The sequence below is a fragment of the Diadema antillarum genome, unplaced genomic scaffold (genome assembly GCF_040938485.1).
Source record: "Diadema antillarum isolate AM-2024a unplaced genomic scaffold, OU_Dant_1.0 seq00000802_RagTag, whole genome shotgun sequence".
Lineage (NCBI taxonomy): Eukaryota > Metazoa > Echinodermata > Echinoidea > Diadematoida > Diadematidae > Diadema > Diadema antillarum.
This window is the reverse complement of record NW_027271684.1, coordinates 366,562-383,043: the sequence shown is the minus strand read 5'-3', so window position 1 is coordinate 383,043 and position 16,482 is coordinate 366,562. Positions and strand designations below refer to the sequence as shown.

At 39.9% G+C, this 16,482-nt stretch overlaps 1 protein-coding gene across 1 annotated transcript; it reads right to left on the bottom strand.

Moving 5' to 3' along the window:
* Positions 1-2,221: 2,221 nt before the first annotated feature.
* Positions 2,222-15,186, bottom strand: LOC139739497 (scavenger receptor cysteine-rich domain-containing protein DMBT1-like; the record flags this gene model as incomplete). The annotated part of the gene is made up of 12 exons (XM_071650101.1): positions 2,222-2,340; positions 3,010-3,178; positions 3,772-3,871; positions 4,320-4,723; positions 5,196-5,374; positions 6,450-6,500; positions 7,321-7,362; positions 10,104-10,481; positions 11,564-11,950; positions 12,646-13,017; positions 13,737-14,123; positions 15,012-15,186. Coding segments are annotated over 12 exons (2,763 nt in total), but the record flags the coding sequence as incomplete, so codon positions are not given.
* Positions 15,187-16,482: the final 1,296 nt, after the last annotated feature.

Here is a 16,482-nt window from a genome sequence, read left to right as displayed (position 1 = left end):
CATTCAGTCTTTCTTACACACTCCATACTGTGTCCAATGCGTTCATCTGGCCTTACTCTCCAGATGCCCATTACACATCTCAAGGGATACGGAGACCGGACATTTTCCTCTTTCGCTCCTCGCCTATGGAACTCCCTCCAATCTTTTCTCCGTGAAATTGACAAACTGGATCACTTCAAAGCCTCACTAAAAACTCACATTTTTTTTTTCACCATGAGGCATTCAATTGCTAACTGTCTTGGAGGAGTCTGCGCCTGTGAATGTTCTATAACAGATGTATGGCGCTATACAAATGCTGTAGATCATCATCATCGTCAAAAATGATAACGACACCTATGGTGTTACCTCATGATATCCTTAGGTCCTCTCTGTCACTTCATCATTATAGTTCATTTGAGAGAGAAAAGCAACGTGAAATACAGCTAAGACCCATGTTAATGACACGCTCCTTAATCTCTTAATTTCCCTGTAAGCTCGACTCATTTTCGACATATATTTCATCAAAGGAGCTAGCATGCTTCACTTAAACGCCTTAAAATTTAAACGAAAGATGTAATGCGCATGAGGCATAAAGGGCAATAAGATTATAGACAATTCATTTCACTCAAATATATTCATTGAAGTTTTTTTTTTTTTCACTCATTGTTATTACGAATATCACACACTACCAGGCGAACACAAAAGAGTTTTCCGTGAAACGTATATGAAGGTTACCTCAATGATATGATGAAACAATAATTACTATAACAGAGTTATTAATAAACTGAAACTCGCGAACTAGTGTCTGCTGCAAATGGCAGATACACGTGAAGGCTTGCAAACAAATGGAGACACAGCAACAACAACAAAATCACATGAACATTATTGCGCCAAATGAGATGAATTGCACACATTTTTCGAAAGGAGTCTGTCTTAGCAATACATACGATATAACGAAACTTTAGAATGCAAATTTGTTTTAAAAAACATGTTTTATAAACACATAAACAATGATATTTTATTGAGGTCTGCATCTTATATTAGTTCTTCCTTTTGGTGCAAAGGGTGAGGTCTTTTTATACAGTGTACTCCCGTTATAACGGAGTTCTCGGTACAGGCGGTTTTCACTCGTCATATCGAAATTTCCTTATAGCCGAACAGTAAAGTATATAACAATATATAGGTGGTAATTTTGAGACCTGAATCTTTACTTCGCTGTCTCGAGAATTTCGTTATAACCGTGTTCACTGTACATGTATCTCTTCTCCTGCTCCTTCCTTTCTCCTTTCCATCTTCCTTGTATAATTTTTCCTCTTTTTTGTCTCGTTTCGTGAGAGACAGTGCGGCCTTTTTAGTCTTGGTCAAGTAATACACAGTACCGTGGCAGCCATTTCTCTCAACGGGGAGTTAACCACTGTGGTGACTGTTATATACGATTATTGCTCATCACTTTATGAGTCTACTAAGAAGACTACGTTACCATACCAACGAGATTTTACCCGATAAGATCCCACATTGTCCTCGAGAAACATATTTACTTATTCCCACTATTCTGTATAACCCTCACCTATACTTAAATGTAAGCCAGAGAAAGTAATTTAATTTTCTCTTTTTATTGCCCACCATAATGATGTAGTAAACGGCATCGATCAGGTCTTTAAATATTTTCCGATGTATGTCTTTACTTGGACATTCAAATCAACGCTTTTCTGATGAGATTCTGTGATCGTAGATTTCCAGAACGTGGAAAGTATTTTCTAAGGTGGGATTCATGACTTTTGAAATAGACAACGTCCTCAGTTAATTATTGAATTGCAGATCGGTGGCATGTACAATAATGGTGAGCCCCAAAGAAACCGGTTTATCATGTTTTATGAAGCTTAATTACAATGTATCTGTATACTTCAAATCACGCCGGAAATTATGTTCTAAAGTAACGCACCATTTACTATACGAAGCTAACGGTAAAAAATGTTTGAGAAATGTAAGCACGCAGTTTTGAGAAATGAGAAATGTAAGCACGCAGTTTGAGAAATGTAAGCACGTATAGCGAGTTATGATATACTCAATAGGAAAACAAAGAAAAAGGCATAGTATGGTACTTTATCATAGACACGGCCTTCTCACTTTTTTTTTTCTATTTCAGTTACTCAAAGTAAAATTGGCAGTCATCATAATCGTTTGCCAGATGGTAATGAATAAGGCAGCAGCGAGATATCGATATGATCAGCCCCGTGTGATCCTAGGAACTACGGCTAAATTTTACGATGATGAGAGTGATCACAGCGCCGAGAAAGAGACACACGAGCCCGGTAACCATGCCGACAAGGATTGTCGTGTTGGTGCTCATCGAATATTGAGCTGTGACAACGGAGCAGCAGACATCCACGTTGCAGAGAGGTTAAGGAGAAAAGGAAGAGGGGAAAAGATGTTTAGAGCTTAGATTAAAACAGTCTCTTGTCTCTCAATTGAATGATTTGATTCGATTTGATTTGACCTTATATCTATATATACTGAAAAAAAGTGTTTAAGAGGCAACTTCTTATCATTGTGTAATGAACAATATGTGTATATGATAATGAACAGTATACTAGTATTCAAACTGTTCATTTATTGTGATTGTAAACAGTCAAATTACAATATCAAGAACGCGGTCTGAAATCATCACTCAAACACTTGACAAGTCTCTAGTTGTATGACGCTCTATGGTGTGAGAAAAAAATAAAAGAAATATGAGAGGCAAATTCAAGTATCAATATACATCAAATAACTGATTACTACACACATCTGTGTCAAACTATAAATGCATTAAGAGCACCCCCCAAAAAAAAAGTTTCACAACGTGGTCTGCAATTTACACTTTCCCGAGAGTCTTGCGACATGTTTTTCTGACGTACTCTTGAATTGTACAGTGAAATTTAAAACAAAGGAGGACTGATAACAAAAAAAAACAAAAAACAAAAAAAAAACCGGGGCTAACTCTCATTAAGGTGGTTCATATTTTCATTTAAGTTTTAAGAGTATACATACCTTGCTCTTGATCCGCAAGGTGGAAAGGTCCTCTGGACACGACCCTAGGTGTGGAACTCTGTCCTAGGAGAGCCTCGGCGGAACGTCGGCTTCGAGTCATGCAGCCCTGGCTGCACCGCGAAGTTCCGTCGTCCTCGAAACAGACCAGTACCTCGCAGTGTACGTACACCTTGGTGCAGATAGACGACGGCAATTTTATTTCAGACTTAACTGTTTGTCTCTATTTTTATATAACAGGTTCGAACTACCGGAATGAGCGTTGAAGAATTTCAGATAAAAGTTGGGATAGGATTGATGAAAACATTTCAAATAAGGGGCACAGAAATATGTTCACTTTCCCTGCTGCCACCAATACGTCTTTGAGTTACCTTCAAACTTAAACCAATACGTCTTTGAGTTACCTTCGAGTTTAAACCAATACGTCTTTGAGTTACCTTCGAGTTTAAACTTACGCCTTGACTGCCATTTACTCTCATTAATCCTGGCAATGCAGCTTCGTCCTGCAGCGGCGAGAAATACCTGCTGAAGGGCTCCACGTAATATAAGAGTTTGTAATCACAACTACCTCTTCAAATATTTCATCTTAAACGGAAATCCTGCGTTTAGGAATGTTTTCGGAAGTAATCACATAGTGATTCGCTTATTAAAGTATTTTATGTCTTCCGTAGTTTTCTTGGTTGTCTACTGGGATTATCTTGCCCGTTTTTCTTGTTTTATAATTTCATTCAGTAGCCTGCAGTGTGACACGAAATTCTGTTTTACCTGTGAGAAGTTTCCAACGAAGGAATATCCATCCAGAGAGAAAGCCTCGAATTTTGGTCTCAAATCCGTGGACATTTCAAGCGTGGAGTCGACCGCACATCTAACCAAAGAAGAAATTGAATACATTATTGTTCCTAAAGTAAAGTAAAGTTCGACAGAAGGCAAATAAGTCCAACGAGTCCGACGCTAGGAAAACAAGGCCCACGAGTCCGACAACAGGCAAACAAGGCCCACAAGTTTGACACTAAGCAAAAAAGGTCCCGAGACCGACACACTGAAGCCACGTATCATATAGTCGAACTCATGGGCCTTTTTTTACATAGTGTCGAACTTCTGGGTCATGTTTGCCCAGTGTCAAGCCCATAGGCCTTATTTGCCTCGTGCCCAGCATGGTGGTCTGTATGACTCGTGGGCTGCATGACTCATGGACCCTTTTTCAATGTCGTACTGTATGACTCGTGGGTGTCGGTCTCGTGAGATTTAAAAAAAACCAGTTACAAGTGTACAAAAGAAGTATAATTCAGACAGCGGAACAAGATGTTCTTTACCCTCTGGTGATGAGAGTATATTGTGTGGAGTCCAGTGGATCCGGTGACGGAGTTGACCAGCAGTTGTCGATGAAGACGGTCAATTCGGGCACGCTGGTCAGCGTAACGCCAAAAAAGACGCGATCGCCCAATAAGATGGGTGCCTCTGGGTCTTCGGGGTTGTTGTCGAATTGCTCGTCGGAATAGCGGTCGAAGCTCAGGATGAAGTTGCCAAAGCCAACTTCGCTGATTTCGATGGCGCTGCTGACGGGGTTGAAGAATCGGCTAAGGACCTGCTGTCGTTCTAGTTCGCACTGAACATCGACAGTAATATCGACCATGTCTCGAGTGATCTCGGTGTCCAGTTCTGGCCTTATGTGCAAGTATCTCACTTTGTTCGAATAAATAATGGCCGAGTTCGTTTGCTGCGTGATAATAGAAAGACCAGACAAATTTTGAATTCTATGGTCAGAGAAACTTTCTTACAAACACGTGCATGCTTTGTGAACAGTAATTAGGCCTACATTTTTCAGCACAAAAAAAAAGCTTATACTGTTCTGTACAGTGAAATAATCTTTGTTTTAGACGAATAATTATTACTTAATATGTAAAGGTGATTAATAAAGATGAATTCTACTTTACGTAGTCAAGTGTACATTAGCCAGTTTTAGATCTGCGATGCGAACGCTAAGACGACGCAGCCTCCCGAGTCACCAGTTTTAACCTATGAATTAGCGTCGTCTATCTTTCGCAACGCAGATCTAAAGCTCGCTATCAGCGAGGACACCGCTACATTTTAGGCGTTGTAAACGGTAGCCCGTCACGAATAATTGGAGACAAGAAGGAAAAGAGATGTCAACAATATTTTGATAACGTCCTTTACACCCCCAAACTCACCTCCATCATCGTCTGACACCTGTCATACCTCGTGCTCATCATGAGCTGGTTTTCATCGTGGTCGACGGCGATACAGCTGTCGTCAATGAAGTGGAAATCGCTTGCATTGACCATGTCGGGCAAGACTGATTTCAGCAGGTAAACAGTCAAGGTCATGCTATCGCACGCTACAGTCACACCTGCAAAAACAGAGTCCGAAGGGGAGGAGGGTTGAGCTGTTTTTTTTTTTTTGTTCCTACAATATTCTAAGCCACTCATGAAGTGCTTCCTAACGTGGATAGGGACAGTGTATTCCTGATCATGGTAGTTTATTGTGGTTTGTGGAAATGATTTGTGATCAATTAAGCGAGTTATTTTGTTGTAATTATAAGCTAAGTCATATCGGTAAATGAAAAAAGATTGTGCTTAGTATCCTTTGTAGAGCATGTCATAGTTTGTGATTTCGTGGCTACCATTTCTCAACACGATGGCACAACACATGTTTCTGTATGCTCTTAGTAAACTATGGATTGATATGACTTAATGAATGAGTTTTAAAATCAATGTTTGGAAATTACATCCGAACTTACAGCGGGGAAAAATATGTCGCCATGATCTCCTATAGGAGGGTTCTTATATACATTCTACTGACTGCTGACAATCTTCACAATATTATTTGTATTTGTATTTATCTATTTACCACTTGTGGGATGGATAGCCCTTTCAGCAAATTGCTGTTTTTCGAAGGGGTCCAACCAAAGTAAAAACAACATAACAATACACAAAACATTCAATATTGGAGAGTATTAAAAAACAACAACAACAAATGGAAAAATGACTGTACAAGAAATACACAAATTTAGCTGAAACAGTAAACAAATATAAATATACGCGAGGTACATATAAGGAAAAAAAGAACTCAAACAATAAGGAGCAAAAAAAAAACAATCAGAGGTAGGGAGGAAAGAAAAAGAAGAGAGAGAGAAAAAAAAAGCTAAGCAAAAATAATATCTCGTACATTTTTTTACCAAATCAAAATGCCATAAACTCAATAATGTAAAGCATTCAATGCAATTGGAATGGTCTTCAAATAACGTTTAAAACTCTCAACTGAAACAAATTTACTGATGTTTTCATGCACGTTTGATAAATGCACGTTCCTGAGTATCCAACAAGTAAGAATGTATGCCGACGTGAATACAGTGTATCTGAATTCTGTCCTGTAACTTCTCTCGACTTCCCCTTTTTCATTTCATTGGTATTTAAGAAACCTACCATCGGATATTGACACCTGTTCCACTGCTTCTGTCGTTAGCTCTGGCATCTCTGTAAGGTCAATAAATATAAGTCAGTAAGTCAGCAATATTAACAGACATTACAATGATTATGCAAATACTTTAACGTCAAACTTCGCTCCATACTCAAGTTAATTTTGACAGTATTACCATAGTTACATAGACCCACGCCAGAAGAAACCTGATACACTACCGCGAAAATTGGACAAGTATCGCATAGAATTGGAACGAGCGAAACATAAAGACAAATGCAAAGAACTCAGTCATAGATCGGAGTTGAATTCATTTGTTCATTTTCATAATCCCCCTCCGATTTTATCCTAAATAATACATTGCAAAATTAAACTTGGGACGCTTCTCACGAGTTAGAAGAACTATAAAGGAACTTGCCAAAACGACTGCCCCCCCCCCCCCCCGAAAATTTTAAAGAGAAATTTACGCATACCTGACATTATACAAAATAATAATAGAACATTTTAGATAAAACTACTAAACTAAACACTATCCTCATTTCTTATGTATCCCTGTACTGACATAGTTGTCCCGGGGTCATTCCACGAGACCGACACCTACGAGTCATACAGCCAACGGGTTCGACATTTGAAAGTAAGGGTCCACGAGTCACAGAGCCCATGAGTTTGACACTAGGTAAAAGCAGCCCAGAAGTTTGACATTCCAACACGGGGCTTACTGTGTCGGTCTCGTGGGCCTTGTTTGTTTAATGTCGAACTCATGGGTTGTATGACTCGTGGGCTGTATAAGTCATGGGTTTTATAACTCTTGGGCTGTATAACTCGTGGGCTTTATGATTCGTGGGTGTCGAACTCATGAGTGTTCCAGGTCGTTCCTACCTTGCATTGTCGTAGAGGGCTCAGGTGCAGCCGTTGTTACGTCTGAGCAGAAATAGAAATTGAGAGATTACAAAGCATATACTGGAAAATAACGACCTTTCAACACGACATAGAGTCCTTAATGTCTACTGCAAACCATCTTCAGCTTAGAAAGTACTTATGTCTACCTCGAATTGTTGTAGGGGTTTCAGGTGCAGCCGGTTTTGTTTTGTTTTATTTTGTTTTGTTTTTTTGTCCGAGGGGAAAAAACATCGTGGAGTAATATTCGAGCATTATTAATAATTCTGAGGGGGAAATGAATATTCAGTGCACATTCCAATTACGATTAAAGCTCTTATTACAAATTTGTCTCATTCATTGATCTAAATAGTCTTATATATTTAACTACAAAATATCTTTGCATTGATAAAGGACTCACTTACCGCTCATTGTCGTAGGATCTTCAGGTGCAGTCGTCGTTACGTCTGACAGAAATATGGCCAGAGACAACCGAGCATTATAACAGGAAAGCATTGGATATTCAACTCACTTTCCCATATTTTTTTCATGGCGACTGCACAATTCGTGGCTCGATGAAATTGTTGATTCCTCTATCCTTAATCGTGTATCTTTCTTCAGAAGTATCATTAGATTGATGTAGTTTACGTCTTCATGCTAGTAGGTCCTACAGGTGCAGTCTTTTTTTTTCAATATCTCACAGTCTTCTTAAGGATTGTTAATTTCTCAAGAGAAGAATCATCTCGATAAAATTCTTCAGCACATAAGATGGTGGTACATTTCAAACTAATTTCGTATTGTATGAAGGCATGAGGAGCTTTCGTTACCAAAATGCATGGATGCATACAGTTTGCCTCCTGTTTGTCGCAAGAGGCAACAACGAAACAGGCCAAAATGGACATAAAAAACACACAACATTTCGCAACTATACAATTGCTAATGATATGAAATCCAGTGATGCTATTGTTAGCGTTGTGCACCTACACGCAGGTATCATGGTTTATATATGGCAACGGAAACGGAAATTTCGAGTATTCTAAGTATCTCATTTTCTCATAGTTTTCACTTTCAGTTAGTTTAGTCTTTTTAAGGATTCCAATTTCTGAAGAAAAGAATTCTCGCAATATATTTCTTCAGGACATGGAGTTACCGTAAAATCGCATACTCACATCCCCATGCCATTCAATCTCCTTCCTTCGTTTAAGAATATTTAACACCGTGGCATATGAATATAATTATACACGTAATACTATAACGAGGTTTTAGATAAAGAAGACAGCTATACTATAACTTTATATTCTATATACTTGGAAACCTTAAAACAATGTTTGCCTGCCTTCGATTGTCGTTGGAGCAACTGTTGTTACAACTGAAAGGGAGAACAGTCAAAGATTAAGAAAAAGAAAGTCTACCCTAGGAGACAAAATGAAATGGAAGCATGAAAATCGGTTTGACCGGAACTACTTTGGTTGTCAGCGACTAGGGTCTATATCTCTCTGAAGGACTAGCATTCAAAGCGGTGTTGACACTCTGGCATTAACGATGTATTTTTGGTCTAGTCGCTGCCATGGGTGATATTTGTCTCTGACATTCTTTCAAAACTCATAAACTTTGGTAAAGACAATGCATTTATATGTGTATGTGAGATCCTTCAAGTATAAAGGGCATCATGTCTTGTAACTCCCTGCAATGTACGTATTTCATGATCACGATGGAAACGTGATATCGATCCAATTTAGTTGAAAGAAGATCGTCACTTTCAATACAACCTGCCGTGAGTAATTGTGTTTTTCATATGTTCTTGCTGTAGTTTGTGTTGTTTTCAATGTTGTCATTGTTGGTATATTCAGAGCCTCCGTTCTACATTAGATGCACCGGTGTTTAGGACATTGCTTAATTTTGTTTTCCAACAATCAAATCTCACTCTTTGTGGAAGCTGACTGACACTTGTTTGATGTTGAGCAAAATCAATTCACTGAAGTGAAATTTGAAGGTTTCAGACGTGCTCATCAAACAATGATACCATCTTCCATTATACCCCACATGTTCACGCAGATTCGATAAGTTGATGTCATAATACCAGATATTCACGTATGACCCATTGGTTTGCTTACACGATCTGCATCCAGTTACAAAGAGTAGTAACATTTTAAGTCTTACCTTTCTACAGAGGGAAGGGTGAGGAAAAGTTTTCACACAAATTATAATAACCACAAAATACAACAGTTCTCATGCACAAGCGAGAAGAAACCTCATAAAAATGTATATTTCATTGAGATCGTGAGAAAACACTATAAAAGCGAAAGAACCCTCCACTTTTTTTTTCGCAGAAGAATATAGGGTTTGACTGTTAGTTGTTTATCTTTGCTTGTCAGCTACCGTTGTTGTTAGAGTGACATCAAAAATTGTGAAGTTTTTAAGCCGATTTTAATAGGGAAATGGAATCAAAAAAAATTGATGCCATCATGCCAGGCAAATGGCCTCAAAAGATTTTTTTTTTTTTGGTTGTTTTTGCTTCTCAGCCCATTCTAAAAATGAATCGACGTCCCTGTTCCCATAACCTGGTCCCCTTCATTTTTAAAAACTTGTAAGAGATGTAAGACAATATTAGGTATCAAATCTCGTTTCAGATGCTTGTCAGCACTTTGCTGTATATAGAATGTAAGAATTCTAATCAATCGGTCTGACACTTAATGCAAGACAGTGGCTAAAAGTCATTTCGGTTGTTGCACATAAATTCGGAGAAAAGCAAAGAATATGCAAAGAACATAATTATATCATCAAACCTTTGAAAACTGCATTGACCGTGAAATTCGCTCCTCTGAACGGGGGTTGATCAGACGACTTTACGAAGGAGATGATCATTGTATTGCTGACGGAGGACACAGGCTGGGCTAACTCTATTACCGGAACACGAACGCCTTCTCCCCAGTCAACCTGCAGATTTCGGGCATTGTCACCTAGATCAATATCAGCCACATCCAAACTCACGATGTAACCATCCTCACTTCTCACAACCCACGTGCATTCTATGTTGTCCTCTGCGGAATAGTCCGGGTAGAACGGTGTCACTATTCCCAGGCTTTGCATGGACTGGGTTAGAGTCACGAGGCCTCCACAGTGCACTACTTCCTCTGAGGCCTCGACGGCAGGTGTCGGGGCATCTACCAAGAAACAGAGGAACCAAAGCTAGGATACCATTTTGACTTCCGCAGGTGGAGTTCCTTCGTCTGTTGAATAGTCATTTTACTGATATGTGTACTAATTTGCAGACATTTACCAACATGACCAGATAGTAGAATATAACAATGAACAAATTAAAAATGAAGACGTGATGACGGCACCTATACAGGAGAAGCTATTCATATTGCAAGATATTTACATGAAATATCACTGATTGAACTTTAACCGACAGATATCTTTGAGTCAAATGAAGTAGGCCTATTATGAGGTGTCTGATATCCAGTAAGGCACAAAATGTAATGTCTTCATAAATTATACTGTAGATTCATGCTGTTTGTCATGTTGTTCAAGTTCTTTATTGAGATTTTTTTTCCGAAATATAAATCACGAATACGCGGCAAGCATCCATTTTACGATACCAGCACGGCTATACATATTTGGCTTTCTGCAATTAACCTTAAGTTCGTGTTGACTGGGCACAACTTTGATATTCAGGAATAAGTTTCTTCAATTTGTCTCCCTCTATAAATTAAATTTGTTAAGATTGTAACTGCTGATCTTTAAATTAACAAACATGTCGGGAAAAAGGAACCAGTGGGACTCGAACCTTTTATCTACTGCTTTCCGGGCAGCGACACTACTACCAGGTTCGAGTCCCGTGGTTTCTTTCTCCGACATGTTTGTTAATTTACAGATCAGCAGTGCGATCTTAACAAATCTAATTTGTAGAGAGAGACAAATTAAAGAAATATATACCTGAACCTTCACCCCTCTGAATAATTTTTTTTTTCTCATTTAACTTTGATCTTTCTTGAAAACATGTGATAAGGTTAGACTATCCTATCCAACATTTTTCCACTGAATGACAGTCAATTATAAGTAGTCTTTCTATTTCGTCATACATATTTTTAGAGAGTAAACGTACTTTGGCTCTTCCAATGATTCTGACCACATTCCTTTCTTGACTTTCTTTATTTCCCTACTTTTTGACCTATTGCTTCATCACTTCTAACTTTACGACAAGGATGAAGAGAGAGAGAGAGAGAGAAAAAAAAAACTTTACCTTCCGGAACGAATAACACGTAAGATAAGAACCCATGTTGAGTCACGTCATCGTAAATCTCGTCGGCCACGAACTCAACCACGGCTTCATTGCCATCAATCTCGACGCTGGCCTGTCGCGGAGCCTGATTGTTGTTGAAATAAGCGTACTGGAAGTCGTCTTGCCAGACGTACACCGTGACGTCTTCTCCCAAATATATGTAACTCAAACTGAAGACCAACCGGGTTCCCGGGGGACTTGTGAAGTGCCATATACAAAGGAAGTAGTTGAACTGAGTGGTCTCCGGGTAGGTTGGTGAGGCGAAGGAGATGGATGGTGTCGAATCATCCAGGTGGATCGTTCTACCGCAGGATTTCAGGTTCGAGGCATGACTCCAGAACGTATTTCCTTGAATATATTATAAACGTATAAACGATTCCTCTAATATAATCATTATTTACATTCTATGTGTACTCACATACACGCGCACACCAACAAACTCACACACTTTACATGTTCACTCACAAACACACACACATACACGCACAAACAAATGCATCATTTGCTCATTTTGAGTACCCTATCTTTCAGAGTTTGCTGTAATATGTTACGAAATAAAATTAACAAAAATATAATTTCCTGTGACAAAATAAATATGGGCACCGGAAACCGATGCAATACCCCTCCCGCGCTTTTTGGTTCTGTTAAAAGAAAAGAAGAAAACATAGGGAAATTACAACAGTAGTATTTCGCGATGGAGGGGGGGGGGGTTACCTTTAAGAAACGTTCGGGCGTCCCCCGATAATCATGTCAAACAAAAATAATAAGTAGAAAAGAACGTACAAGTGTAATATTCCCAGAAGATGGCGCTCCAAATGCTGAGAACTGCTAGTGTGCAAAAAAAGAAAAAAAGAAAAAAGAAGCAAACTTCTGAATATTTAACCCCGATCGTATATTTGTTGTTTGTTCGTTTTCTTTGTTGGTTTGTTTGTTTGTTTAGCAAGACACACTTTCTTGATATTACTCTCAGATTATTGTGTTTGAACCATCTATTGGAAAAGAAATCTAGATGATCAAATACCAGACATTCGTGCTGTTCCTACCCACTACATCGGCGAAAAATCGGGCTCCCAACGAAAAGGTCGCGTCTTCCCAATCCTCGTAGACCACGGATATTCCTCCCCTGGTCGACACCACATATGCCGAATCGATTGTGCCGTAGATTTCGGAAAGCATTAGGTCCTCGTCGGATGAGTGTGGATGGTCGTAGAACATGATTTCTTCGTCGTATTCGGTCATGATGTCTTCGGCCGTTACGCGCACTTGCTTGCCTTCGGGAGCGTTCACGTACCAGCGGCAGCGGAATGTTCCGCCAGTACCACCTGTGAAGTACTGAGGAGTGCTGAAGGAGATTGTGGGTGAGTCGTCCGTAAGGTAAAGGGTGCCACCACATGATTGGTTGTTGAATCCGGGATCTTTATGGCGAAACGAAAAGATTGTGTTGGGGAAAACAGCCACATAAAGTAAGGATGACAATAATCGTATGTCTTGGAAAGTCAGATATATATGGGGAAACCAGAAATTAGCGAAGTGGGACTGATTGCAGGAAATGAAAATAATGTCGAAAACAAACAGAGTCGTTGGACTGCATGGAGTCTCGTGATAAGAAACATCTGCAGCACATGAGTACACTTTAACTCTATATCCCACAATGGGTTCCATAACATTTGCTTTTGCGACTATTGCTCCCATGAAATACCTGCATGCCAAGCCAAACCTTTATTCTACCCTCAAACATATCCCTAACCCTAATCCTCTCATTAGTTTAAACCTAAACCCTATCCTAAACCCTAACCTTCAGTCCTTGAAGGAAATAAGACCGGAGCAATTGTAGCAGGACCGGTGGTAGCAGGAGCAAAAATGTCGTGTCACCCCCATACATAACGGTGCCTGTTGCAAAACAGCAATATCAATTTGCACCTAACCATTGTATACCGCCTCTTAACATAGTTTCAGTCTTGTTCTGGAAAATCATGCAGACACAATGGTCATGTACTTTGTTTTGCTTTTTGGTCGTTTGAACGATGTATAGTGGTATTATCTGCGTAACCGACCATTCTTGTGGTTTACCACGGTCTGGTCCACCTCTGTCTGACGCATATTTTTATTACGGTAAATATGTATGCTTGCCTACCGGTTACACGGACGTCCGCATCAAAACCGTCTCCGATGTACACCCCGTGTCCGCCCCGGAGATAAACTGTGAGTCCTCCGGCGGTTGATATGAAAGGTGCGACGTCGAAATCGATGGAAGATGAGCTGATCTCAGCAATCTCATCGGAGCCCCAGACGGCCCTCGGATCGTCGAAAATGCCGATCTCCTCGTTCAAGACGCCGACTCTCCGCCACGTGACCTCGATCTCCTTCCCGGGCGGGGCAAAAAAGCGCCAGAAGCACGACACAAGTCCGAGCTTGTCGATGTCCTCGTCGTTGAATGGGGAGCCGATAGGCATGACCGGGGAGGATTCAGTCATATCAATGATACCACCACACGATGTTGGTCCGGGAAGGACAATGCCATCTGTATTACAAAACATTAATTTCCACACAATTGAAGCAAAAAAAAAAAGTACATTCAAATACATTCAGTATCTCACCTGTCCCCACACGTAGTGCGTAGATCACAATAACAATCCCTTCTTTTTATTCCTTAAGTTAAAACAAAATGGTATTTATTTATGGCAATAAGTCTTTTTTCAGTTGCTGCCCCAAGATTGCGGAACTCACTACCACAGCATATCCGTCAGTCGTCTACATTGGTTTCATTCAAATCCTCTTTAAAACTTATCCATCTTAGAGAAGTAAACATCTTTTGTGTATGATTTTTTGTACATTAATGCATACAGTTTATGTTGTGTCTCGTATGATAACAGCTATATGTGTGTTTTTTTGTGATAATTGTAAACTGGTAAGATTCATAATGTATTTAAGTGCAGAGCGAACATTAATTTGTAACATGCGCTATAGAAGGTTTATTATTACTATTACTATTATTCAACATTGTGATTGCATGTCGGTCATCCTTACTCCTATTAGTGTCTGTGTACTATGTAAAGGGCCTATGTGCGTTGTCATGCTGGATGCAAGTGACTCAGTCAGTTCTACAATACAAGGACGTTATTCCTTTCGAGGCTCTGTCAATGAGTCAGATATGCAGAAAGTTCACGCATAAACCTATGGACAGAAAATGAATGTCGTAGGGCTTACAGAGAGGGCTAAAGTGTTCTTTTTTATCGTTCACTTCTATCTAGTATACCTATCAGTATAAATATTTCTACTGCCTCCAACAATGCTACCACAACTTCTGTGTGTGTGTGTGTGTGTGTGTGTGTGTGTGTGTGTGTTTGGCTCTTACTACTACTTTGTTAACAAACACTGTTACGTATTTTTTCTTCAGACTCGGACTTACCTACAACAGACACGTCAATGATGAACCCCCGCCGATTGTTCCATCTGGGCGACAAGTCGTCGTAAAATATCGTTACTCCACCCCGTGTGGAGTAAAACTGGGGTATCCATATTCTCACCGAACCCGACAGTCTGGTGACGAGGTATGACCCATCGATGGACGCTGGATGGTCGTAGATTTTCACGTCTTCTACGTATGTTGTGATCTCCAAGTAAGCCACTTTCACCTGCTTCCCTGGGGGTGCACTGATCATCCACAGACAGTCGAACTCTATGCCCGACGGTGGGTCCTCCGTCACATAGTATGGAGTGGAGATTGTCCTGGTCGGCTCTGCAGCCGTCAACGTGATATTCTCACCACAAGGGAGTGTGTGCTCACCTGAAATGAGGAAATACAATACATAAATAAATGGACAATTACAGCATACAGTCGGACCTCTCCTATCCGGCCTCCCTTTATCCGGAACTCTCCATTATCCGGATGCGATCTCGGCGTGTTTTTTTTTTCTCTTTTCAATCTCATAAAAGGGGGGATTTCAAACTCAAACAAATTTCCCACACAAACTCATATGAATTACATTGGGTAGGCAGCTGCAGGTATTAAACATTGAGTCTCCCATATCCGGTCAAATCCCTTATCCGGTCTAGCGCCGGTCACGACATGTCTGGATAGGAGAGGTCGGACTGTACGATAGTACATGCAGATGCTGAAATGAAAAGTCAATATTTTTCCATCACTCGGAATGATGGCTGAATTGTGTGTAAATGACACCTTTTGCGGAGTAAAAAAAAATCTGCGATGAATCGTAAAGATTTGGTATCCCTCACTCGTTTCTAGGGAGATGTGACCTCATAACATGTGACGTCAACTTGTCTTCACAGATTTGCTGATCAGCTCCATCAATTATCTTAGAGTCTTCATTGCTTCAGGAGGTATTCGAATTGACCATCGTATTATCTCATTCAGACGCCAGGTCAGCTCGCGTAAATTAAAGCAAAGCATTTTCTCATTGTCCTATGAAGTTAGCAAAATGAAAATTTCTAACCATTAAAGATGATAAATTCCATGAGTAATCAGCATAGCAGCGTATGCACGAACTAGTAGATTGCCAACACAGCCAGAGAAAGGGTGACAATCCGAAAGACCCCAACAAGGCACAGTACGGTTGACCCATTAGGGAAACTCTCAATTTGAAGTCCTTGTGGGCTATTAGTAGGTTACTACATGACGAAAAGCATGCAACTATTTCGATGGCTTATTCCTCCCCCAAAAGAACTCGATCATTATTCAAATAACAACTCGCCCATTGTTAACGGAAGACTTCGAGAATTGTCTTTAAAGACATCCTGGACACCATGTCTCAATAACGTTCTAGTTTTTAAAGTCTTGAAATGCATACTCGTTTATAACGAGATACTAACGTTGACCATTGCTATGAAACCCTAAACTACGGGAACAGGGGAATATAAGA